Genomic DNA, 23,300 nt, shown 5'->3' with positions numbered 1-23,300 from the left:
ACTGGTCAGCCAGTTGGCCAGTACCAACTTGCTCTTTAGCCAGTTCTCTGGAAAGCCATCTGGTTGACCAGTTAGCCAACAAACCCATCCGTCCATTCCCTGAGTCAATAGCCCATCCCTTTCTCACACCCCTGTTCCCCTCCCTCCCTTCCCCTCAACTCCCTAACATTTCAGCCCATAGGACTTACTAATACTGCATAATTGGGTCTGCTTCTTAACCGCCTGCCTTCCCTCTCTCACCTTCTGTTGGAAAACCCCGTTGCCAACTCTGTGTGTGTGACTAACACGCTTATAACCTGGGGGACCAAGGGATGGGCAGGGACAGGTGGGGCAAGGTATGAGTGAAAAACCGAACTAACCTTTCTGTCTCATCTGCGGAATGTCGCCATCTTTAAGTCTTTGCTTTCCTGGTCCAGTTCTTTTGTTGTTTTCTTCTCTACTAACCAAGGTCTTTAACTGTTCCCCTTCTCTGCAGCCGGCTCTTCCCGGAGGGGATGGTGGAGGGGAGAGGAATCCAGAGGAGGGGTTGGGGGGGGATTGGGAGAAGGGATTTAATTTTTGTGTGTGTTTTATTTCTCCCTCCCATTATAATTTAATTTTCTTTAAACAAAATACTTCAGCTGAACTTAAGGTGGGAGGGTCTGAACAGACAACCAAACATATATGGATATATATTTTTCCTCCTTCCTTGAGTTTCACAGTTGGTCATTTTCTTTTTCTTTTCTTTTCATTCTGTTCTTTCGTTGTTGTCTTTGTTGTTTTCTTTGACCCCACCCCCCACCCCCTTCCCCCATATCTCCGGTGAAGCACGCAGGCATTGGACACGCTATGGTAAACAAACTGCATTATCTGGTAGATATCACTCTAATTGTCTTACCGTTTGGTTTGCCGTGGGTTTTTTTAACTGTTCGATTCTCCCTCTTTCGTTTCCTTTCCCCGTTTGGTTTTGGTTGTTTTGCTCTTCCAGTTGTTTTCTGCATCCTGGACAATCTTTAGATTTTGCTTCTCTCTTTTAGTTTTCCTCTTTCCCTTTTCTTTCTTTCTTTTTTTTTTTTGGTTCAAACTCAAATCCAAAAGACAAACGGAAATTGAGGAATTTGGTCTGTCCCTGCCCTAACCCCCCACTTCTGAATTCAGATTCCTGGTCAGAGAGACCTGGGGCAGGCCCTATGTTCATCGGCTCTGGTTAGACCAGCCCCGATGCCAGGCTGCTTATTTTATTGCTTTATTTTGTTCCTTTTCTCCCCTGCCCTGCCCCTTGTTTCTTTTCTTTGATTTAGTTTCTTTCTTGGTCTCCTGAAAATCCATGGAAAACACCATCCCATGACATGCTACGCTCTGCTCACTGTCAGCTCCCGGACAGGCCCCTTGAGTTGGGGGAGGGGGCTGGGGGTGAGGCCTCCAGTGGCAGCCAGCTCCATAGGCTGCAGCGAGGGAGGTGGCCTTGGGGGATGCAGGGCCATCTGGGGCCGGTCCAGAGCTCCTTCAAATCACCATTCATACCAGTTTAGGAGCTGCCCCATGCTGGCTGCCAGGGAAGAAGCGGCATCCCCTCCCTCACTTCTCAGTCTTGAGGGGTCCTGGTTCCGTCTCCCCCGACACCCTGCATGGCATGAATGGTCTTTTCCCCCCTCCAGGGACAGTGTCCCATTCCCCCACCACTCTGCTGCTCTGACTAACACTGTGTCTCACACTGTCTTCCTTCCTTCCCTTCCATCTCCTGTCCCCTGTCTGCCCCCTGCCTGTCCCGCATGGCCTCTGACTGGGGTTGGTTCCCTTCCCTGTTGAGGGGGTGAGAGGAGGAGGCCCAGCTGGGGTGAAGTCGGGGTACTTGTCGCCAAGCTCCTCTGTTTGGGTTGGGCTCAGTCCCGGTGAGTGTTGGTGTGGGTGTCTGTGTAGACGCAGCTGGTGTGTGTTGGTGTGTGGGTGCGACTGTGTGTAAATGTTGGTGTGACATTTAGGGGGTGTTAGTGGGAGACTGTACTGTGTGTTTGTGATTCTCTGCTGGTGATTCTACAAGTGTAAACGCCGGTGTGAGCTGGGGGCTGCGTGACTGTGTGCTTCTGAGCTGCTGAGGGCTCTTAGGAGGTGGGCTGTGGAGACAGGGAGGGCAGGAACAGGGAAGAAGCTGAGGCTGGCCCTTTGCTCCTCGCCTCACCTTGGAGCGTATGCCTGCAGGCCCTGCTGTGCGCCATACCCCGGGATTCCCTCCTGCCTGCCCTGTCCTGGCTCTGCGGCAGCAGGCGGTTAGTCATCGCCTATTAATAATGCAGAGTGACTGAACACCAGGCTGGGGACCCTGCAGATGGACGTGTCTGCTCCCACGGGGCCCACGCCGCTTGGGGCAGCTGCCTGGCCTTCCCAGCCTCCCAGGTGTGCGTAGCTGCCTGGCTGGAGAGGAGGGAAGCATGAGAGCCGAGGCTCCCTGTCTGAGTGGCTCCCCCACCTCCCCAGGAGGATGTACCTCTGAGGCCACATCTGGCCTGTCCTGATACTCTTGCAGGTCTGTGTTTCCCTGCACCCACGGACCTGTGGTGGTCCCATCCTTTGCCCTGTCCTGAGCTAGTGCCTGTGGCCACGGCCAGCCTAGCCCTCCCCGGTCCAAGACCTCATTTGGCCACTCTGTCGTCCCAGTGTTTAGGTGGAGCCATGTGGTGGTCCCAGCACGGCCCCTCCACAGACCTTGTTCTCCAGCTGCTGCTGCTAGGAGTTCGGTGCTGCCACGCCTCAGGCCAGGCCACTGAGTACCTGTTAGGAGCTGGGCATTTGGAACTCTTTCTTCACAGAGCTTCACTAGACAGCCGAACTGTGACTTTGGGGACAGAAGGGAGGCAAGATAAAGCCAGCCCCTGGGGATACCATCTGAGAATCAGGGCCCTACAGACCTCCCCTTCCTTCTAGTCTCAATTCAGTTAAAAACTGTGTGAACTGGGACTAAAGCTGTTTCCTCAGCTACCAAACGAGCTGCTGATACACCTGCATTGCCTATGTCATGGGGTCAGTGTGAAGATCAAGAAGGGGAATGGAAGTGAAAGCGTCTGTACTCTGTAAAGGGAATTATAATTTTATTAAGCTTTATGAGATGTTAACTGATTATCTCCGTGTTTCCAGGGCAGGGATGTTTTGTAAAGAAGCAATTCCCTTCTCATAGCAAACCCTGGAGAATACAGCATATCTGGCCCCATTGGAGATCCTATTACCGTCCTTTCTTGGGAATCAGTCCCAAAATAACTACATGAAACCCCAGAATGCCCCAGGAATCGGGCCTGGGGAGGATGGAATGACTTGGTTAAGTTGGTCAAGAAGCAAACAGCCCTGTCTGGTTTCAGCCCTTGCCAGGAAAGTCCCTGTGAATTTCTAAGTCTCCAAAGTCCACGCGTTCTAGCGTGAGCGTCACTGCTTGACGACCAGAGCTGGTGCCCGTGGGTGGCCTGAGTCGCCTCATAAAGCCTCAGATACCTGTCCCAGGGATCAGCTCTTTCAGCCAAGAATGGAGTCAGACAACCGGGCACCCGAAGAGACAGGGTTCAACCTGCTCTGATTCCCGGGCGTTCCTCAGCCGGGCTCTGGTTGGTTTTGTATTTATTTTTACTAACTTCTTTATATGGACTCTTTTTGTTATTTGAGTATTCCTTCTTGGGGGAGAGGGTGGATCCGGATCAAAAAGGCCAACCAGTAGAGAGGTTTGGGTCAGGTGTGGTCAGGCTGAAAGAAGTGTTCTCTGCTCGTGACACTGGAGGCTTTGCTTCTTCTAAATAGCTCTCACCTTTTGAATATCATTTAAACTCGACGAATGCCTAGATTGCAGGCAGCAGGCAGAGATTATTCCCAGTTAACAGATGGGGAAACTGAGGCCCAAGAAGGCCTGGGGTCACATAGCAAGTAGTGGAAGAGTTCAGTGCTTTCACTTTATTGATCTCATTTGATCCTCATAGTAAGCCTCGGAGAAGCAGGAGTGATGGAAGTTGTTAAACCCCTTTTACAGACGAGAGTCAGAGATGTAAAATGAGATTGTTCTGGAAGGTGGTAAAGGCCATAGGAGAACTCAGGATTTGTGACCTGAAGTTTCTGTTCCCAAACTTTATTAAATCCAGTCGTCAGGATTCACTGTGGGGCTACCACTGCTGGTTAGGTCATCTTCCTGGTGTGTCTTTCCAACCTGTTTCTCTCTCAGCTTCTCCCCACCCCAAGCAGATGGCTAAAGTCAAACATGGAACAGGGCTGCACACGCTCCCTCGGCCATCCTCCCGTCCTCATGCCCTACTCCCACGTCCGCAGTCCTAAGGGCAGGCCAGGACCTTCTTCCTAAACTAGTTGTCCTTACCCGTCTTTGGCTCAGGAGCTTTTTGAGAATTTGGTGGCAGCAGTGGACTCTCACAGGAAAAAGAAGCCCATTGAAGCAGTTTGCATACAATGCCAAGGGGTGTCATGACTCCCCAAAGCCCATCTAGCCTGCCTACAGGTTAACAACACCTGCCCCAAGTCTTATTCTCCCCCAAATAATCCCCCTCCCAGGAAGGTCAGCGACCCTGTGATCATAGCAGGGAGCTGGGAAAGGCTCTGGATGATGTCAGAGGGGTATTTTCCTCTTCCCCAGCCTCTCCTCCGGGGGTGTGGTGGGCATGGAATGCCCGAGTGGAGATATTTGTGGCCAAGACCTGGTTTCACATCCTAGCAGCCTGCCTAAGGGGGGAGATGAGCAGAGCAGAGCAGAAGAGAGGTGGGGCCAGTAGGGAGGGTTGAGAGCCCACCCAGGTCATAGGCTGCCCCTTGCAGCCACCTCCAGCCACCCTCCCCGTCCCTGGGGAACAGTGGAGGTTGGGCGCTGGGCTCCTGAGTCTTCTGTGCTCCTTCCCCTCATCCCTGGCTGGGCGTGGCTCTTCCAGGGCAGAGCTGTGGCTCATTCCTCTTGTCCTACTCAGCCCCACTCAGGGCCCAGTCTGTCTGTGTTGCGTGGATTGGTGTGGGTTGGGTGCAGAGTATCTGCTGTGTCTTGGGGTGCTAGCCGTGGTCCTGATGACAAAAAGGATTCTGCTTGGAAATGAGCCTGTCAGGACTCCCTCCCACTGCCTTCAGTAAGACGTGATGTGTGAGCAGGTGTGTCTGGGCTCAGTGATCCGTGATCAGTGGTGAATGGGTGGTGGGAATGAGTGTCTGGGTCACCCTCTGGGGAGGGAGGTCTGAGTCTAATGTCCCATCCCTTTCTTTTGCAACCTGTACATGTCTCTGTTCTAGTGGTGGCTCCTCTCCCTTCCTCCGTTGAAAGGAAGCTTCTCCTTCCTGCACCCCTACAGCTCTTTCGCCTCCATCTCGGTTCTTCCCAATGCCCCCCGGTCCCGCACGCCTTCCCACCTGTGGCTGCCTTTCTCTCGCCTGTCCTGCTGGGCCAGGCCCCCCATCCTGGCCCTCTAACCTGCACGCGTCCTAGCTGTGATGGCTGTTCTGTGTCGCATGCCCCCCCTCTGCCCTCTTCCCCTGCTGGCCCCACCCCTTCCAGAAGCTGCGCGGGGGGATTGGGGGGCAGGGGCATCATGAACCCCTGGGGTGGAGGGGGACCGGGGGAATTATTCCCCTGTTTCCTGCTTTTACTAACGAACCTGCCATTTTTGTGTCTGGACTTTGATTTGTCTGAGGGAACAGTCGGGTTTTACTAATCTCAGTCATCTCCCTCCTTGCCTTCCCCAGAGACCTTCCTCCATTCCCCCGACCCTTGGCTTCCTTTCTACCCGGTGCCCGTCTCCCCCTTTCTCTCTCTTCTTCCCCCACCCCCAGGCTGACCACCCCCCTTCCTCTGTGCACCCCGTGTTACCCTGCCTCCTGCTACCCTCTCCCCACCCCCTGGGCCAGGGTGGCTCTAAAATAGGGACAGATACAAAAGGGATTAAGGCAGCCCTTTCCCAATAGGGGGCACCACGTGGTGGTGATTTGCGTAAAGCCATGGCGGGCAAGGTCAGATTTGTGCCCAGTCTGGAGGGGAGTTGAGGAGGGCCCCCCCCCAAGTCAGGTCCTTCTAACTCTGAGGGCGAAGACAGGTGAGCTGGCTGAATCGACTGGCGGAAGAGGGCCCATAGGGTGAGGAAGATGCCAGTAGCTGGCGCCCTGGCTTCTGGGGAAGGAAGACAGCTGACCGGCTCAGGCTGCTGGTAGGCTGACGTATATGTAGAGCAAGGAAGAGCCTCTTCCGGGGGAGCTTTGGGGCCGGGAGGGCCCTCCCCATGCACAGGAGCAGGGTCGTCCCATCAGAGCAGTCTCGGAGGACTGAGATTCTGTCCACCAAAGGCCCCCGAGGCGCCGGGTTCATAGATGGGACACAGGCAAGTGAGAGCCAAGTGTGGCCCTGGGTCACAAGGTGACTTGACATTCATTTTAATGATGGAGACGTGTCCCCTGGACTGTGCTGGGATTAGTAGGGTTACAGGGACACATCAGGCCAGGGGCCCGGCCTTCAGGAGCTGACTGTCTAGTTGGGGTGACCAGACACAGGCTCAGGAACTAATAGTGGCCCAATTCCTGGTCTCTCAGTGCAGCCCCGGGAGTGGAGGTGGAGGGCAGGATGGAGGCCCCTTCCCCCTGCCTCCCTGTCTTACCCCCATCTCTGTGTCCCAGCCCCCTTCTGCCCTTTCTCCAGCCCCCTTCTGCCTGTTCTAATCTTGTCTGCATGTTTTTGTGACTAATACTTTGACCCTTCCCTTTTCCACCCAGATCTCCACTTCCTAGCCTCGGGTGGGGTGGAGGGAAGAAGAAATAAACAATAATGACCAGCCCTCCCCTCGAAACAAGACCCAAAAGCTTCAAAGTGCCCGCTTCCACAAAGACACCCCCTTACCTCTGTCCTTGAACCTAGTCCCCCCAGCACAAGATTTGATGGTTCCCAGGAGGGGGCCCCTTCGGCCCCACCCCTCTCACTGTGAGGCTCCAGCCCAGCACGAGGGGGACTCGAGGGGCCTGTTAGGGACGTTCCCCTTGGCCCCGTTCTGCCCATGTCCCTTAGGTGTTCCTAACCCGCACTCTGCGGCCCTGCAACAGTGGAACCCTGGCGACCAGTCACTGGAAGATGGCTGGTGGCATGTGGGTATGGACTGATGTGGGGAGGACATCACGGGCTGTGATTGGAAGGCCCCAATCTCCAGACTTGGCCCAAAAAGGGGGTGCTGAGGCATGTTTGGAGTGTGGGAGTGGGGTGAGCTGTGGCCTGCAGAAGCACAGTGTTGGGTTCACCGCGAGCCAGCTTCCTGATCACCCCTGCAGGAGCCTGACTGTCCTAATCCACAGCCTTCAGAGAGTGGGGGCTTATGGTCCCCCGGCCTTGGCTCTTCGCCACAACCTGGCTGGGTGTGGGGTGCTCCTACGGCTAGGCTTTTCAGGGGTTCGGTGGACATTTGCCTGGGGAGCAGGGAATCATGGAGCTCGCTGTACTTGTCACTGCCCCCCACGGTCACTTCAGCCTTCTCCAGGCCACTGCTGAGCCCCTTTCACCTCCTCAGAGCACCAGGTATGCTCCCATCCCTACCCATCTTGCTTTCTTACCTGACTTTTCAGCCCAGGGTCAAGGTGACATGAGGTTAGCCTGTCCCCCTCTGTTCCTTACCCTGGCCCCGTTGATGGTGGTGGTGAATGAATCAGGCAGACTGATGAATAGGCCAGTGGCTGCCCTCTCCTTGGGGGACAAGGGAGTGACTCAGAGAGTAAAGAGACAGACTCAGCAAGGGGGCTAGGACCAGTTAGGGGGTGCTGGTAGGAATCAGCCCTCAAGGGCGCTGTGTGTCCCCCAGGAAGTTCCAGGTCTCCCCAGGAATATCGGGGCTCCTGTTCCTCATGCCCTTGCGGTTGTCCACCTCCCTCCTGGCTAAGATTGAAAGGACTCCTGCACGCCCTGCAGGGAAAGCTGCAGGGCAGTCCAAGCCACCAGGACCCCAGGAGAACGGATGTTCTCTGCCTTGTTTATGAAAGATGCTCTGAGATCACATGGGGGTCCAGAGACCCCTTCAAGAGGAGAGAATCGGGGGCGCCATTTGCATCCTGCCCTAATGGGGCCCTTCCTGAAGCTCCCACTCCGTCCGGAGCCACTTGTTTGTGCTACTCACAGTGAGCACTTCGAGTGCCCTTCAGGCCTCTGCCTGCCGAGCTGGGCCTTAACCCACCCTGAAACCATCAAATCTTGTGCTGCCTCCTTCCCCCACTTCCCTCCCCCCACCCCCACTGTTCCTCCTCCGAGACAAGCAGACATAAAAATGGGGGGGGTCCCCCTCCCCTGCTGCCCCCCGGCCCCTCCCTTGCCCAGCCCGAGGCTCTTCCCAGGGAGTTGATGCCGGTTGTCTCCTTGTCTCTCCCCCTCCCTCCCTGGGCTGGGCAGGTGACCATCTCAGTGGACGGGATCCTGACCACCACAGGATACACGCAGGAGGATTACACCATGCTGGGCTCTGACGACTTCTTCTACATTGGGGGCAGCCCCAACACAGCGGACCTGCCGGGCTCGCCCGTCAGCAACAACTTCATGGGCTGCCTCAAGGATGTGAGTAGGGCCAGGAGGGGGACGGGGGCAGCCCGGGAACCCTGTCTGCAGTGTGATTCGGTCTGACCGGCCAGCTGCCAGGGGCCTCTTCCTTCCGGTCAGTGGTGGGAGATCTCCTCTCTTCAAAACCTAAGGCCCATTGACTCCGGCTTCTCCTCTCTTGTTTCCTTGAGCCCCAAAGGCCTCCATCCTCTCAGAGGACCCTCGAGGCAGCTGTGTACAGAGGCGAGAGTGGTGGACGTGAACACTAAAGACCTGTGTTTAAGGCCCACTCACTAGCTCCATGACCTTGGCCGGGTCCCTTGACCTGTCTGACTCTTAGTTTCCTCGTCTGTAAGACGAGTGGTCAGTACCTACTTCTCAAGGCGGCTGTGAGGAGCAGATGAGAGCGTAAATGTCAACCAGACGTCAGTGGCAACTGTCCTGCAGTTATTATGAACTGCAATTCAGCAGCCCCGAGGGCCGCCGTGCTCGTGCTGGGCAGGGAGACAGGACAGAGAAATAAGTGGGGCAAGGGAGGTGCTGTTCACAGCCTCTACTCGTGCAGTTCTAGAACAACGGTCTGGGGTGTGGAGTGGGGCCCTGGGGCTGGGTGGCAGGGGCCCGTGCCGCCAGGCAGGAGTGGCCAGGCCCTAAACTGCTTCCTCTTCTTCATCCTGGACCGCCCACCCCCTCCCCTCCCTGCAGGTGGTCTATAAGAATAATGACTTCAAGCTGGAGCTATCCCGCCTGGCAAAGGAAGGAGACCCCAAGATGAAGCTGCAGGGGGACCTGTCGTTCCGCTGTGAGGATGTGGCTGCCCTGGACCCTGTGACCTTCGAGAGCCCTGAGGCCTTTGTGGCGCTGCCCCGCTGGAGCGCCAAGCGCACCGGCTCGATCTCGCTAGACTTCCGCACCACCGAGCCCAACGGGCTGCTGCTCTTCAGCCAGGGCCGGCGGGCCGGGGCCGGGGCCGGCAGCCACAGCGCTGCCCAGCGGGCTGACTACTTTGCCATGGAGCTGTTGGACGGCTACCTCTACCTTCTGCTGGACATGGGGTCTGGGGGCATCAAGCTGCGGGCGTCCAGCCGCAAGGTCAACGACGGCGAGTGGTGCCATGTGGACTTCCAGAGGGACGGGCGCAAAGGTCAGAGGCCTCTGGACCTTCCCCTTTCCCCTGACCGCCCCTCTCCACCCACCCGGGCTGTTCTCCTCCCACCCTCCCCTGGCCCTCCCGGCCCCTCTGTTGTCCCTGTTGCGTGGTGCCTTGGTGGAAAGAACGGAGTCAGTCGGACCCGGGCACACACCTCACGCTCCCACTTCCTGCATGTGTGACTCTAGGCCGTCACTCAACCCCCTGCAGCCTCAGTTTCCTTCTTTATAAAAGGATCGTTAAACTGGGTCCTCAGGAGGGAAAATCAAGAGAACACCTGGAAAAGCATTAGTGCAGTGCCGAACACAGTGGTTATCCCGTTCTCTCTCTCTCTTTTTAAAACATTTATTTATTTATTTATTTATATTTATTTATTTTTGGCTGCGTCGGGTCTTAGTTGCTGTGTGCATGCTTCTCTCTAGTTGTGGCGTGCAGGCTCCAAGGTGCATGGGCTCTGTAGTTGTGGTGCGTGGGCTTAGTTGCCCTGCGGCATGTGGGATCTTAGTTCCCTGAGCGGGGATCGAACTTGCGTCCCTTGCACTGGAAGGCAGATTCTTAACCACTGGACCACCAGGGAAGTCCCTATCTTGTTCTCTTAAAAAAACTTCCCAACCTTGCCTCCCTTCTATCTAGATTCATTCAACCTTCTTTATAAACTCACTCAAATATTCAGCAAGCACCTACTGTGCGCCAGGCGCTGTCCAGGGTGCTGGGATGGGGCAGTGGTGAGCTGGAGTCTTGGCTGTCCCGGAGCTCATGCTCCAGTGGGGAGACACAGACAGTAAACACCACACTCTGCCTGGTGAGGTTCTTACACAATAAAGCAGCGGGGCGGAGGGCACTGGGGCCGGGCAGGTGCTGTTCTTGAATCTTCTGCTGCTTCTTGCCACCTCTCCTCCACTCTTCCTTTTCAGTCTTCCTTTCCCATCCTCTTCCTGTTTTCTGCCTAATTCTCTTCTTTACTCTTCTCCATCTTGTTGGACATAAGAGAAAGAATTGATATAAATGAGAACTGACACATTATCCAATTTAAGCTTTTATCAATGTCAACTAAATTTTCATGCTCCCCCAGCTGTCGCTGCACGGGGCCTTCATGTCTGGGTGGAGTGAGCGTCCCCACGCACACAGGGAGGAAGGGGCTGCCGTGGCTCCTGGAGGTGTTGGCCTCTCATGGGCTTGCTTGTTTCTTCCTCTCCCTTCCTCAGGGAAATGTTGCCTTCCCCAGGCTTTGCGGTAAATGGCTTCGTCCCCTGGTTTTGTGTCATGATGGTACCCGGGAGTCTTCACAGAGCACTCGTTGCCTCCCAGGGTTTCCACACAGGGGATCTGTAACTCTCTAGGTTGGAAATCTGCTCAGGCCTTGCATAGAACCCCAGGGCCTTCCGCTCTTCTCTGTCTTCAGGAAGTGGTCTCCTTAGTCTTGCTCGATCTCCAGAGCCCACACACCAGGCCTGGCTAGTCCTTGGGTCACTTCGACCATTTCTAATGGCCCACATTTGTTCGTGTACACCAGCACAGACTTGGGACAGTCACTCCATCAAAGCTCTCTTTGACCTTCCCCATGTTTCTAAATTTTATTGTGGTAATTTATACATAACGTAAAATTTACCATTTTAATCATGTTTAAGTGCACAGTTCAGTGGCATTAAGGGCGTTCACATTGTTGTGTAACTATCCCCACCCTCCATCTCCAGAATGCTTTCATCTTCCCAAACTGAAATTCTGTCCGCATAAACACTGACTCCTGTCCCCCAGCCCCTGTTTACCACCATCCCACTTTCTGTCTATGAATTGCCTATTCTAGGGACCTCCTATACATGGAATCACACAATATTTGTCCTTTTGTGTGTGGCTTATGTCACTTAGCATAATGTCCCCAGGGTTCATCCACGTTGTAGCATGTGACGGCATTTCCTTCCTTTTTCACAGCTGAATAACGTTCCATTGTATGGATAGACCACCTTTTGTTTATCCACCCATCTGTCGTGGGACACTTGGTTTGTTCCCTTTCCATGTTTTAGAGTGACCTTGAAACAAGACCTGTATTCACTTTAATTTCCTTTTGCTGACTCTCCATTATACAACCTTTCCCCACCATAGCCTTCCTCCCCCTTCCTTCTTTCATGTTCTGTTCGTCTGTGGAGAGTCCAGTTGGGTGGTGTCCGTGTCCAGCAGGCCCCACAGGGGGTGGGTGGAAGCACCTGGGGAACCTGCTACAGATAGAAGTGTGGGTGATTGGGGGCCATGTTTGGGGGGCCGGGAGGGGGAGTGGGGATCTGAAACCTTGTCAGGGAGGACAAGCCAGGGACCATGGTGTTAAAGTGGGGCACAGGGGAAGGGCCTCTCTGGTGCAGGGAAGGGTTTGCACAGAGGAGCATGTGCTCCAGATGAGGCGCCAAGTGTGCAGAGGAGGCCCTGGTCCTGTTCCTGCAGCTCCACGCTTGGTGCCCACGCTCTGTCTCTTACCACTCCCCACCCCCAATCTCTGCCCGATCAGGCCTAGCGTGGATCAAACCATCCTTACCTCTCTTTATTAGCCCCTCTGAGACAGTCGGACTTTTTATTTTTATCTTTTAAAGAATTCTTCCAAACTTGAGAAAGGAGAGCGGAAGGAGAATGTATGGAATAAAAATTACAAACGGAATAAAGCTTCTAATGTATAGGTTTTGGTTTCTTGAGATCTCAGGAAAGGCTTTGAAGCTCGCACATGATCCCAAATCTTTTTTCTAAGATAACCAGCCTCTCCTTCCAAAGAACTCTTACAACTCAGAAACTCCATGCTTGGTTTCCTTTTCCTGGCTGCCATCCTGTCTCACAGGCTCCAGGAGCTGATCGCCTGCCTACCTCTCCAGGTCCGGGGGTGGGAGATGCAGGTTCTGGGGTCCTGCCACCTGGGTGGTACTTTAGCTCTGGTCCTTACTCGCTGCGGCACTTTGGGCAGCTTCCCCAGTCTCTCTAAGCCGCATCTGCCATTTCAAAGTGGGATCGTAAAGGACCAGTTTCATAGGGTTACCGTGAGACTTAAGAGATACGATATACGTGAAGTGCTAAGTGCCTGGCATATAGTCATTAAAGCTCAATAAATGTTAGTGGGGGAAACCCTTTGGATTCAAGCCTTTCAGCTTCCTTGGGGGTCTCTGCCTCTGACTCCTGGTCTAAGGGGCTGGCTGGGGGAAGGACATGTGAAGGATCCAGCCCTTTGGGGGTGTGTCCACCTCCTGTACATCCTCTGAGGACTTGCTCAGGTGGGACGGAGGAGTCCGGACAGAGGCCCACTGCACACTGCAGCTGGGCTGGGGCTGGCTCACACTGGTTCCTGAAATTGGCACCTTTGTCAAGCAGCGTCTGCAGCCTGGGGCTGCCTGCGGTGCGAGGGCAGGACGTCCTTTCTGGCCTGTGGGGTCTCTCGGTCCTGCCTTCCCCACTGAAGCCCACTCTCTCTCCATCTGCAGGCTCCATCTCGGTGAACAGCCGCAGCACGCCATTCTTGGCCACCGGGGAGAGCGAGATTCTGGACCTGGAGAGCGAGCTGTACCTGGGCGGCCTACCTGAAGGCGGGCGGGTGGACCTGCCCCTGCCCCCGGAGGTGTGGACGGCGGCGCTCCGGGCTGGCTACGTGGGCTGCGTGCGGGACCTCTTCATAGACGGGCGTAGCCGAGACCTCCGGGGCCTGGCTGAGGCGCAGGGGGCTGTGGGCGTCGCCCCCTTCTGCTCCCGGGAGACGCTGAAGCAGTGTACCTCCGCTCCCTGCCGCAATGGCGGCGTCTGTCGAGAGGGCTGGAACCGCTTCGTCTGTGACTGCATCGGGACCGGCTTTCTGGGGCGGGTCTGTGAGAGAGGTGAGGCTGGTCGTCATCCCCGTGCCCCCTGCCCGTCCCTGTGCCCCTCGTAGACCAGCCCTGGGCCTGCCACCCCTGCAATGATTCTCTCGGTCTTCTCTCTCCCTCTACTGGCCTCTGCCTGTCCACCCCCCCTTCTCCCTCCCCCCACTCCTGGGGCAGAGGCCACGGTCCTGAGCTACGATGGCTCCATGTACATGAAGATCATGCTGCCCAACGCCATGCACACGGAGGCGGAGGACGTGTCTCTGCGCTTCATGTCCCAGCGGGCCTACGGGCTCATGATGGCTACCACCTCCAGGGAGTCAGCTGACACCCTGCGCCTGGAGCTGGACGGGGGCCAGATGAAGCTCACCGTCAACCTCGGTAACCGCCCCGCCCGTGCCCCTGGCCCCTTCCCCGACCCTGCCTCTCACCCACACCCCCTCTGTCTGGAGAAGCTGGTGGTGGTGCCAGTGAGAGATTGGCGGTGGGGAGGTGCCAGCCCTGGTCAGAGCCCCTGAGAACGTCGTCCCAGCGAGGACGCACAGTGTAGGGCGATGCCTCGCGCTCGGCAGCACTGGGGGAGGGGGACCCCGAATGTGTCTGGGGTGTGACAGCCACCCTCCCGGGGCGCTCCTGGGTCTCGGAGCCACGTGTCCCGCGCGCACACATGTAAGGACATAGCTCATTCCTGGCTGTCGGCTCATCCGCTCGCTCATATGTTGGTTCATTCATTCGTGAAGTGCTCGCAGACGCCTACTGGTGCTCAGCCCAAGCTCAGTGCAGTGGCAGATCCGGAGACAGGAGGACCCAGCCCTCACACAGCCGCCCTCGTCTGCTCTGCGTTTAGAGAGCCGTGTGTGTGTGTGTGTGTGTGTGTGTGTGTGTGTGTGTGTGTGTGTGTGGTGCACAAGGGGACATGCCATCTTCCCCTTGTCTGCTTTCACATGTGAGTCCCCATAGCTGCCCCTGTTTTATAGATTGTGAAATCCATCTACTGGCCTGTCCAATATCACAAAGCTATAGTGATGGTCGGGGAAGACCCCGGACTCAAACGCAGGTCATTTGCCCCGAGGTTCGAGGTTCGGTGCTTTCCTCATTGCCTCTAACAGAGCTGGGGTGTGGAGGGGCATCAGGGGCCCTTGCCACCTGAAGGCTCGATGCCTCTGCCCCTGCCCAGAAGAGGCACGGCTCCGCTTCACCTGGCAGTCCCTGGGGCATCCATGTGGCGGGACCGTGAGACCTGTTGGACTCTACGTGGGCTTCAGCTCTGTGGGCAGGGTCAAAAGGAAAACAGCAGGGCGACTCATTCAGCTGATATTTATGGGACACCTTCTTAGTGCCAGTGTGTTCTGAACCTGGGGCTACAGTAGTGACTAAGGTGAGGTCCCACCATCATGGAGCTTTCAGTCAGAGGAACCCTGGAAGCTAGAGGTCCTAAGCTGCCCAGGCTGGGGTCACATCTGTCCCTTTCAGGCTAGCCTTTGAGCGTATAGAGGTATAGCACCCAAGGACCTGTCATGTGGGAAGTTCAGGCCCCTGGGGTTGCTTGTTGTGTCCTGGGCCTGGAGGAGAATTTGGGCTCTTCTGAGCAGGTTAGAATGCTCAGCTGGAGAGAACACGGAGCTTTGAGCTTTAAATATTTATCTGGAGTCTATCCTAACATTGGTCTCCAGGGCATTTGGGGGACAGACTGTGGCCTTTTGGGGACCCATTACCTTGCTAATAAATTTATACTGTGTCCTTTCCCCTTTTGGCCACCTGGCCTTTGTACTCCTAGGACAAAAATTTGCTGAGTGAGGCGGGGGCTGGAGGTGGGGAGGTGTGCAGGCGGCCAGGGCGCCAGAGGTGGGGAACTTTAGGGTTCCCTGAAGCTCAGCTTCTAACCGCAATCACAGCCTACAGAGTGGGTGGGTGGTGGGTGGCAGTGGGAAGCGGGATGGGAGACACCCTTTGGCCAGTGCTCCACGGGTCTGTACAGCGGCCCCTGGCACCCCTGAAACGGTCACAGGAGGAAGGCGCCAGCCCAGGACCCCGTGCGTGGCCCTGCGGTTCTCAGACTGCCCAGGTTTGTGTACCCAGGGTGAGGTACCCCTTCACCCTGGCACGTGTGTGTTCTCGGTGTGGTAAGCACGTGGCTCTGTACTTGGTGGGGACACTGCAGGGGAAATCTGGGGCCTTCTATTTGCAGGGAAAGCAGATGCTTCTCCCTCATTTGGACTGTCTTAGTTTGCCTGTGAAGAAGCGTGGGTTCCTTCAGGTTCGACAGGAGGCAGCAGCCTTGGCCAGGACAGTGCCCTCTGGGGGGCCCTCGGGACCTTTCACCCTCAGGATCTACCCTCTCCTTCCCATGGATATGCTTTTCTGTCTGTGTCACATAAGTATTTAGAAGTTAAGGAACAAGGTGGCCAGCAGGACAGTCCTCCCACCTCTCTCGCTGCCTGCTGTGCCCACCTCCATCCACGGCGATGCCATCTCTAACGGCTCATGACAAGCCGTGACCAGATGCTTGTTGCAGACACACCTGTCCACAGACACCAGGTGATGTGTGTGCAGGGAGGCATGTGACCTCTGTGTGAACCACACAAGCACACAGGTGGTCCACACCCAGCCACCAGCCTCAGGCTATGATGGGAAGAGCACTGGGCCTGGGGCCAGAAGATCTGGGTTCTCGCCCTGGTCTCCTAGACTGCTGGGTAAGTCATTTCCCCTCTCTGAGCCTCTGTTGTTTTGTCTGTAAAGTGGGGATAAGGAGCCCCACTCTGCCTCCTTTCTGTGGTGGTTTTGAGGCTCAAATGGAATAGTGGGAGTGAAGACGTTATATAGATGCAAGACACACACATAAAGACTGACCCAGCTGACTGGAAGGGAAATCGTACTGGGACAGGGACCTAAGCTTAGAGCCAGGCCCGGGACTTGCTTCCACATTGCATGACCCAAGCTGGCCCCACCTCAGGAACCCCATTCTATCCCCATCCTGCTTGCTACCCAGGGCCTGCTCCACCGAGGCCCCGGTCCTGGTCCAGACTTGCTGCTGGAGGATGGAGAGGAGCCCGGCGGGCTTGGTCTTTGGCCTCGTGGTCCCATCTTGTAGTGAGGGAAGCCAGGCTCCCACAGGCAGCTGCACAGCATGTCAGGGGCTCACTGGAATGACGCAGACTTGGTCCTGAAGAGAGCGGAGCTGGCCCTGGCCATGTGGCGGGAGGAGGCGCTCAGTGCCAGCCTCAGGCGCCTGGGTGTTTGCTGGGCTGGAGAGGGCCGAGAAGGCCTGAGGCTGCTGCCTCCATCCAGGCAGAGATGCCAGAGAAGCCGACTGTGCCTCCTGCCCCGGCCCCGGCCTCCACCACGTCCGCCGACGCTGAGCCAGTTCCCGGAGCTCTGCTGTCTACGGGCCCTGAGCAGGGTGGTTGGTCTCTGTCCCTAGAGGACCGTAGAGTCCCTGGATTCTTCACCCTGTTCCTGGGTGACCTGGGTTCCTGGGTTCCTTCTACCTTGGGCGTGGCCTCCGGGGCCAGTGCCCAGCCTGGCCTGCCCCTCGTCACCCCCCTGGAGTTGCCTTTCTCCAGGTGTGCCCGTTGGCAATCCCAGTTCCTAGTGAGGATGACATGAACGGCGCATTGTATCTGAAGTATCTCCAAGCTGGAGGGGCCCTCAGAAGGCACCTCCTTCACCCCGCCCCCGTGGGTGCATCCTCTGTGCCTTCCCCCACCAACGGGAGGCTCTCCACCTCTGTTCAGACGCCTTCCGTGTCAGGAGCGCCCCACCTCTGAGATGGCCACCTCCGTGATTCTAATCACTGGGTTGTTCTTCCCTGGTGGAAGCTTCGCTTTCTGAAGTTCCTACTTGTGGACCTAGTTCTGCCCTCTCGAGCTGTACAGACAGAGCAAGCCTGACGCTCATTTGTGTTGTCAGCCGGCTAAATGCACATTACATGCCAAAGCCCCTTAATCTCTGGGACCATGGGACGGTGCCTTGTTCCATGGGGGGCTGTTCAGTAGGTCTTGAGCTGCTTCTGAGGCTGGGCTGCTGGGGAGATGGCTGTGAACGAGGGCTGCGCCGGAGTGCACGCTGCCACTCTGCGGTGTCACCTCCAAGACTCCAGCCAGCGGGGCCCTGAGGCTCCTTGCATTGGAGCCTTCGTTCTCTCTCCCCCACCTCCAGTCCTCGGGGCCTGGGTGGGGGGCAGGTGGGTTGCAGAAAGAGAAGCCTGGCTTCTTTCCCTGAGCTCCTTTCCATGCAGGTGACTTTTTCCCACCAGTCTTATCACACATTCATACCATCACCCCGGTCTCCATGTCCTGCCAGGACCTTGGTGGGTCTCTGCAGACCAATCGCTTCTGTCCATTTGCTGAACTTGAGGCGTAGGTTTCTAGTCAACAGGTTAGCAGTTAAAGCTCCCTGAGCTGCACTCTGGGCGGGTGTGGGCACCAGAGGGCAGTTTCTCCCACTTACTCGCAGTTCCTGGCTTTCCCCTGGGATGGTGCTGGCTGCTTCCTGGGGGCCCATCTTCAAGGGGAGTTTTCTGCCCTCAAGCCCCACTGGAGTAGGGGCTCCTGCGGGTGGGGTCATTGCAAGGGGGTGGGCCTGGAGCCGACACCTCTTCTCTGGACAGATGGACCACCCCCCCCCTTCCTGGTGCTCCGCTGCTGGGGAGGGGAAGAGCTGTGCTCCTCTCTAGGCCTCTTCTCCAACAGGGGATCGGCCTGCCTTTCCAGCCCCCTTTTTTCTTTTTTGGACCCTTCATTGGTGAAGACTCTGCTGGCCCTGAGAGAGCGCCCGTGACCTGACTCCAGGCCTGGCACCCCTGCCCTCACCTCGACATCCTCCCCTTCCCCCTCTGTCCAGCTCCTCCTTCCCTCTGCTTGCCCTTTCTTCCTCCTTTCTCTCTGCATCCTCTCCACTTCCTTCCTCTCCCTGTGACTTCTGACTTGCCCCTGTATCTGCCCCTTGACCTCCCTCTGCCCCTCCCTTGGTGCCAGGCTGTGGCTCAAGGTCCCGGCTGCTCCCCCCACTCTTCTGCTGCGGTTGACAACGCGTGTGGGGCTCAGCTGTACTGCCCGAGGGGCCCATGCCCCCAGAGCCACAGGGGAATCTTTCACCTCCGCTGCAGGAACCTTCAGGGCCCAGGGGATGCCAGGTGCCCCCACCCCTCTTTGCCTCCTGGGCTTTGTGGGCAGAGCCTGTTCCGGGAGGAGCCACAGGATGGCAGGATATTGCTGTTAACAGAGGCCTGGAACTTGCCCCTGTCTCAGAGGCAAGGGCCAGCCCAGTGGACACCTTTTCTTTCTCCCAGCTTAGGATCCTCTTGTTCAAGACCCTCAGCTCACAGGGAGGGGAGCTGAGGCTCGGAGAGAAGAGATTTGCCCGCAGTCACATGATGAGATTAGGACCCAGCATTTCTGCCTCTTCCTGCAGGACCTTCTGCAGCCCCAAGCTGTCTGGGTCTGATGGAGCAGGACAGGCGTCCAAAGGGCCCTAAGCCCCAATTTCACAGGACTCTAGTGCTCTGTATCCTCGGCAAGGCTGGCTGACTCACATGGGGTGGGTAATGTATCCCACCAGGGGTGTGGCCAGAGGCCCCGGGGCTCCGGGCTGCAGCTCTGTGTAAACAGTGTGCTTTCTGAGCACATGGGGCCCTCCGAGCCTGGAGTTGCAGGATAGCAATGCTGGGTCTGGGGAAGGGGCAGGAGACTTTGCTTATGGTAACTTCTTGTCCCTGAAGTCCTCAGGAGTCACACATTGGGGGCCTCGGTGTCTTCATCTGTGAGCCCCTGGCCCTTCCCTAGGAAAACGGATTAATACTAGTTCCTCTTCAGGGTGAAGGACCACCCTGGTCCCCAAGGACAGCCTGGCATCCTCCAGGTTAGGAAGGGTAGCAAGAAGGTTCCTGTAGGGTTGGTGCTAGCCCCCTGGGACTTTGGGAGGTGTGTGGCCACGGGAAGGGGGCCCTGGGGCAGACTCCTCCATTTAGCTCAGAGCCCAGAGAGCACGGGGTGATGTGTCACAGCCTGGGCTCTGAGCACGGAGTTGTTCCAGAGCAGGGGGTGCAGGGGCTCTGGTCCTCCCCACCCGTCTCCCTCTCAGAGACGGGGAGATGTCGGGTTGGTCAAGCCCTCAGTCCCCCACTGATCCCCTGTACGACTGGGATTCCCAAGGTGCCCATCTCCCTCAGACATGAGAGGCCTGGGCCCCTCTAAGAAGGGAGATGTAAACCTTCTTCCCATCACCTGGCTGCCCCGCCTCCCAGCTCTGGGGAGGTTTGGAGCCCTCTTGGGGGAAGGAGGGAGAGGGGTCCAACTGAGGAAGGGGAGAAGGCACCTGAGCACGCGTGGTCCCCAGAAAGTGGCCCTGGGGGGAACCCCCGCCCGCAGACACCCCTCCCTGTGAAGGATGTAAAAAAAAAAAAAACAAACAAAAAAACTTGTTCTGCCTTTTTGTCTCCCCTCCCCCTCTGCCCGCCCCATGGCCCCCCCAGACTGCCTGCGCGTCGGCTGCGCACCCAGTAAGTGGTTTCCCTCTACTTCTGCAGAGCCCCAAGGGGCCTGGGATTCTGGACTCTGGGATTTGGGGAGGGATGGTGGGGGAGGAGAAGGCTTCATGGCTAGCTTGTGTGGGGCTTGGGCAGTGGGTGTGGAGAGGGGAGCTGGAGTGGTGGGGGTGAGGGGGATACGGTCGTGGAGGGCAGAATGAGCCCAAGGAAGCTGACCCAGGGGCAGCGGGTGGAGGGTCCGGGTCAGCATGTTCACCGGGACTGGGAGAAGGAAGGCCCAGAAACTTGAAGTCATCTCAAATCCTCTGGAGGGTGGGGCAAAGGCTTGGTGGCACCTACAGCAGGATGGCCGGAAGGAGCCAGAGAGGGGCTGGGACATCCTGCTGCATCTCCAGAGGTGGCCACAAGGGGGAGGGCGGGGCACACAGGAAAGACGATGAGGGCGGGAGGTGAGCGGGAGGTGAGCTTGGCCAGGGCTTCAGAGCTCAGCCCTCCACAGCCCCTGTTTGGGGTGGGGGGCGAGATTCTGCCAAATGGGGGCTCTTTGAGAGGTGACAGTGAGGCTCGCAGCAGGGGTGAGATGGAGAGCGGGTGTGGACAGTTCTGAGCATCCCACTGTGCCTGGATTCAATGCTCTGTCTCTGAGAGTGTTTCTGCATGGTGTGCCCTGAGGTCACGTAAGACAGCACAGGGACACGGCAGCCACAGGCAGAGAGGGTGTGTACGTACCGTGGCTCTGGTGTGTGTTTGGCATGTGTGTGCGCGTGCGTGGTGAACCCTGTCCCTGCTGGCAATAGCACTGGGGGGCCCAGGTGTAACCTGGGGGTGCTGCAAATGGGCTGCAGCACCATTCTAAAGCTACATGTTTTTAGTCTTGGGAGTGGTTAATCCAGGTCCCGAATAAATGGCCCTAATTCCTAAGACACATTCTGCTCTCCGGCCAGGCTGGATGTGCTGTGTATACGATTGCGTGTCTGGGTGTGTGGAATTAACCAGGCATGTGCAGAAAGGTCACGTTGGGTTCCTCTAGATGGGGGAGCTGTGAGTCTGTGTGTTTTCACTGCCAGCAGTGAGTCTGTGGGTGCACATTCACATTTGGGCGCGTGGTAAGGCTCAGTATTTTTGAAAGTTTTAGGCCTATGTATAGATGCTGGGACTTTAGCTGCTGGCTACACACACTGACGACTGAGGGTCCTTAGGAGATGTGGGGAGGAATATGTTGGTGCCGGTGTGAGTCTCTGGTGCAGAGTCTTAGGGTACAGCTCCAGAGGCACCACGCCATTCACACCGTATTCTTTTCGAACAGCACCCTTGGAAGTTGCGCGAAGTGTGGCAATACTGAGCATCTCTGTGTTTAGGACTGGGTGTGTAAAAGCTCTGTGTGTGTGGGTGTGTGTACCTGTGTGCATGGGTGTGTGCAGTGGTGAGGCTCTGTGTGCCCAGGGTGGTACATGAAGCCATATGCGAGCGGGTGGAGGTGCCGTGCTCACTCCCCCCTTGGTGCCGCAGGTAAAGGCCCCGAGACGCTCTTTGCGGGGCACAAGCTCAATGACAATGAGTGGCACACGGTGAGGGTGGTGCGGCGTGGCAAGAGCCTGCAGCTGTCAGTGGACAACGTGACCGTGGAGGGTAGGTGGTCTGCGGCCCCATTCTTGGTGACCACTACCTGGGGCAGCATTCTGGCAAGCTGCCAGTGCCATTGGTATATCATGGGCTCCTGGACCCCAGGGACCATTTCAACTCCCCGCAGGCAGCTTTGCCCCGCAAGCCTGTCGGCCCTGGCCTAAAGAGTCCCGCAACTCCCCCAGACCCAGGAGCTGTGCTTGCTGCCAGCACCCTCCTGCGAGGGTTTGCCAGTGTCTCTCCCATGTGGCCCTTGAGTGGAGGGGAGGCTCCTGGGGACCCAGTGATCCTACGATCTGGGCTCCAAAGCCACGTCCCCATCTCTGTCTCCTGTCCCGAGCAGGACAGATGGCAGGAGCTCACACGCGGCTGGAGTTCCACAACATTGAGACAGGCATCATGACGGAGCGGCGTTTCATCTCTGTGGTGCCCTCCAACTTCATCGGGCACCTGAGCGGGCTGGTGTTCAATGGCCAGCCCTACATGGACCAGTGCAAGGACGGCGACATCACCTACTGCGAGCTCAACGCTCGCTTTGGCCTGCGTGCCATCGTGGCTGACCCCGTCACCTTCAAGAGTCGCAGCAGCTACCTGGCACTCGCCACGCTCCAAGCCTACGCCTCCATGCACCTCTTCTTCCAGTTCAAGACTACGGCCCCCGACGGGCTCCTCCTGTTCAACTCGGGCAACGGCAACGACTTCATTGTCATCGAGCTGGTCAAGGGGTGAGGTGCTGGGCACTACACCACTGTCAAGGACGTGGTTCCCGCCCCCCCCCCCCCGCCATGACCAAGATGCAGCTCCCCCAGCCACTGGCTGAGATGTCCAGTCCCCCCAGACCACAGGTCAAGGTTCAGGTCCGCCCCTCACCAGCCAAGATGGAGAAGCAGCACCCTGTCTTCCACCCTGGTGACCGCCCCCCCACCCCCGCCATTACTTCCTTGCCAGGGATTTCCCGGTCATATCTGTCCTCCATTCACTGTCCTGGCTCAGGCAGAAGACAGGGCTGTGTCCCTCTGGCCTCTCTTGCCTGAGAGGTCCCCGCCCTAGAGCAGCTCTGTCCCTGTCCCCAGAGGACCCTGCTGCCCTCACAAATCTCTCCCCCCACCAGCTTCTCTCCTGAGCCTGTCCCCGGAGCCAGGTCCTCTGTGGCCTTCCCTGCCCGCATCCGCCCATGACGGGACCTCACACCAGAGTCCTCGTGTCGTTGGCTCGGGTCCCTCCACTATGAGGTCTCCCTCTCCACCCCTTCTGCTTACAGCTCCCAGCCCCGCCGCAGCTATAGCTCCTCCTTTCCCCGCCTTCCCAGCATCGCCCCACCTTGACCCAGTGTCTCCTCCCTACTGTGGGGCAGGTACATCCACTACGTGTTTGACCTGGGGAATGGCCCGTCCTTGATGAAGGGGAACTCAGACAAACCAGTCAATGACAACCAGTGGCACAACGTGGTGGTGTCCAGGGACCCCGGCAACGTGCACACGCTCCAGATTGACTCCCGCACTGTCACTCAGCACTCCAATGGCGCCCGAAACCTCGATCTCAAAGGTGGGGCCTGGGGCCTCTGCAGAAGGCCTGGCCCTACCCCAGATGCCCCCTCGGCCCCAGCAAGATCACCCCTAGCCTGGGATGCTCTTTCACGCGTGTGATTCTCCCCCTGCCCCCACCCATGGTTTCCCTCGCTCTTTCCTATTCTCCACTGTGTCCAGCCCGACATCTTCC

At 57.2% G+C, this 23,300-nt stretch overlaps 1 protein-coding gene across 11 annotated transcripts in view; it reads left to right on the top strand.

Moving 5' to 3' along the window:
* Nucleotides 1-23,300, top strand: part of NRXN2 (neurexin 2) — a 109,540-nt gene that overhangs the window by 41,012 nt on the left and 45,228 nt on the right. For 3 of the 11 annotated variants that reach the window (XM_036861697.1, XM_036861704.1, XM_036861700.1), the window contains exons 7-15: nucleotides 808-852; nucleotides 8,354-8,515; nucleotides 9,203-9,641; nucleotides 13,100-13,486; nucleotides 13,649-13,852; nucleotides 19,944-19,970; nucleotides 21,468-21,587; nucleotides 21,925-22,306; nucleotides 22,936-23,126. In XM_036861697.1, the coding sequence (XP_036717592.1) occupies nucleotides 808-852; nucleotides 8,354-8,515; nucleotides 9,203-9,641; nucleotides 13,100-13,486; nucleotides 13,649-13,852; nucleotides 19,944-19,970; nucleotides 21,468-21,587; nucleotides 21,925-22,306; nucleotides 22,936-23,126 (1,957 nt within the window). Of the gene's footprint in view, nucleotides 1-807; nucleotides 853-8,353; nucleotides 8,516-9,202; nucleotides 9,642-13,099; nucleotides 13,487-13,648; nucleotides 13,853-19,943; nucleotides 19,971-21,458; nucleotides 21,588-21,924; nucleotides 22,307-22,935; nucleotides 23,127-23,300 lie in introns of all 11 variants that reach the window. The other 8 variants (XM_036861705.1, XM_036861701.1, XM_036861703.1 and 5 more) reach the window with 6 other exon arrangements.

The sequence above is a fragment of the Balaenoptera musculus genome, chromosome 8, assembly GCF_009873245.2.
Source record: "Balaenoptera musculus isolate JJ_BM4_2016_0621 chromosome 8, mBalMus1.pri.v3, whole genome shotgun sequence".
In the NCBI taxonomy this organism is placed as follows: Eukaryota; Metazoa; Chordata; class Mammalia; order Artiodactyla; family Balaenopteridae; genus Balaenoptera; species Balaenoptera musculus.
This window is presented reverse-complemented; position numbering and strand designations above follow the sequence as displayed.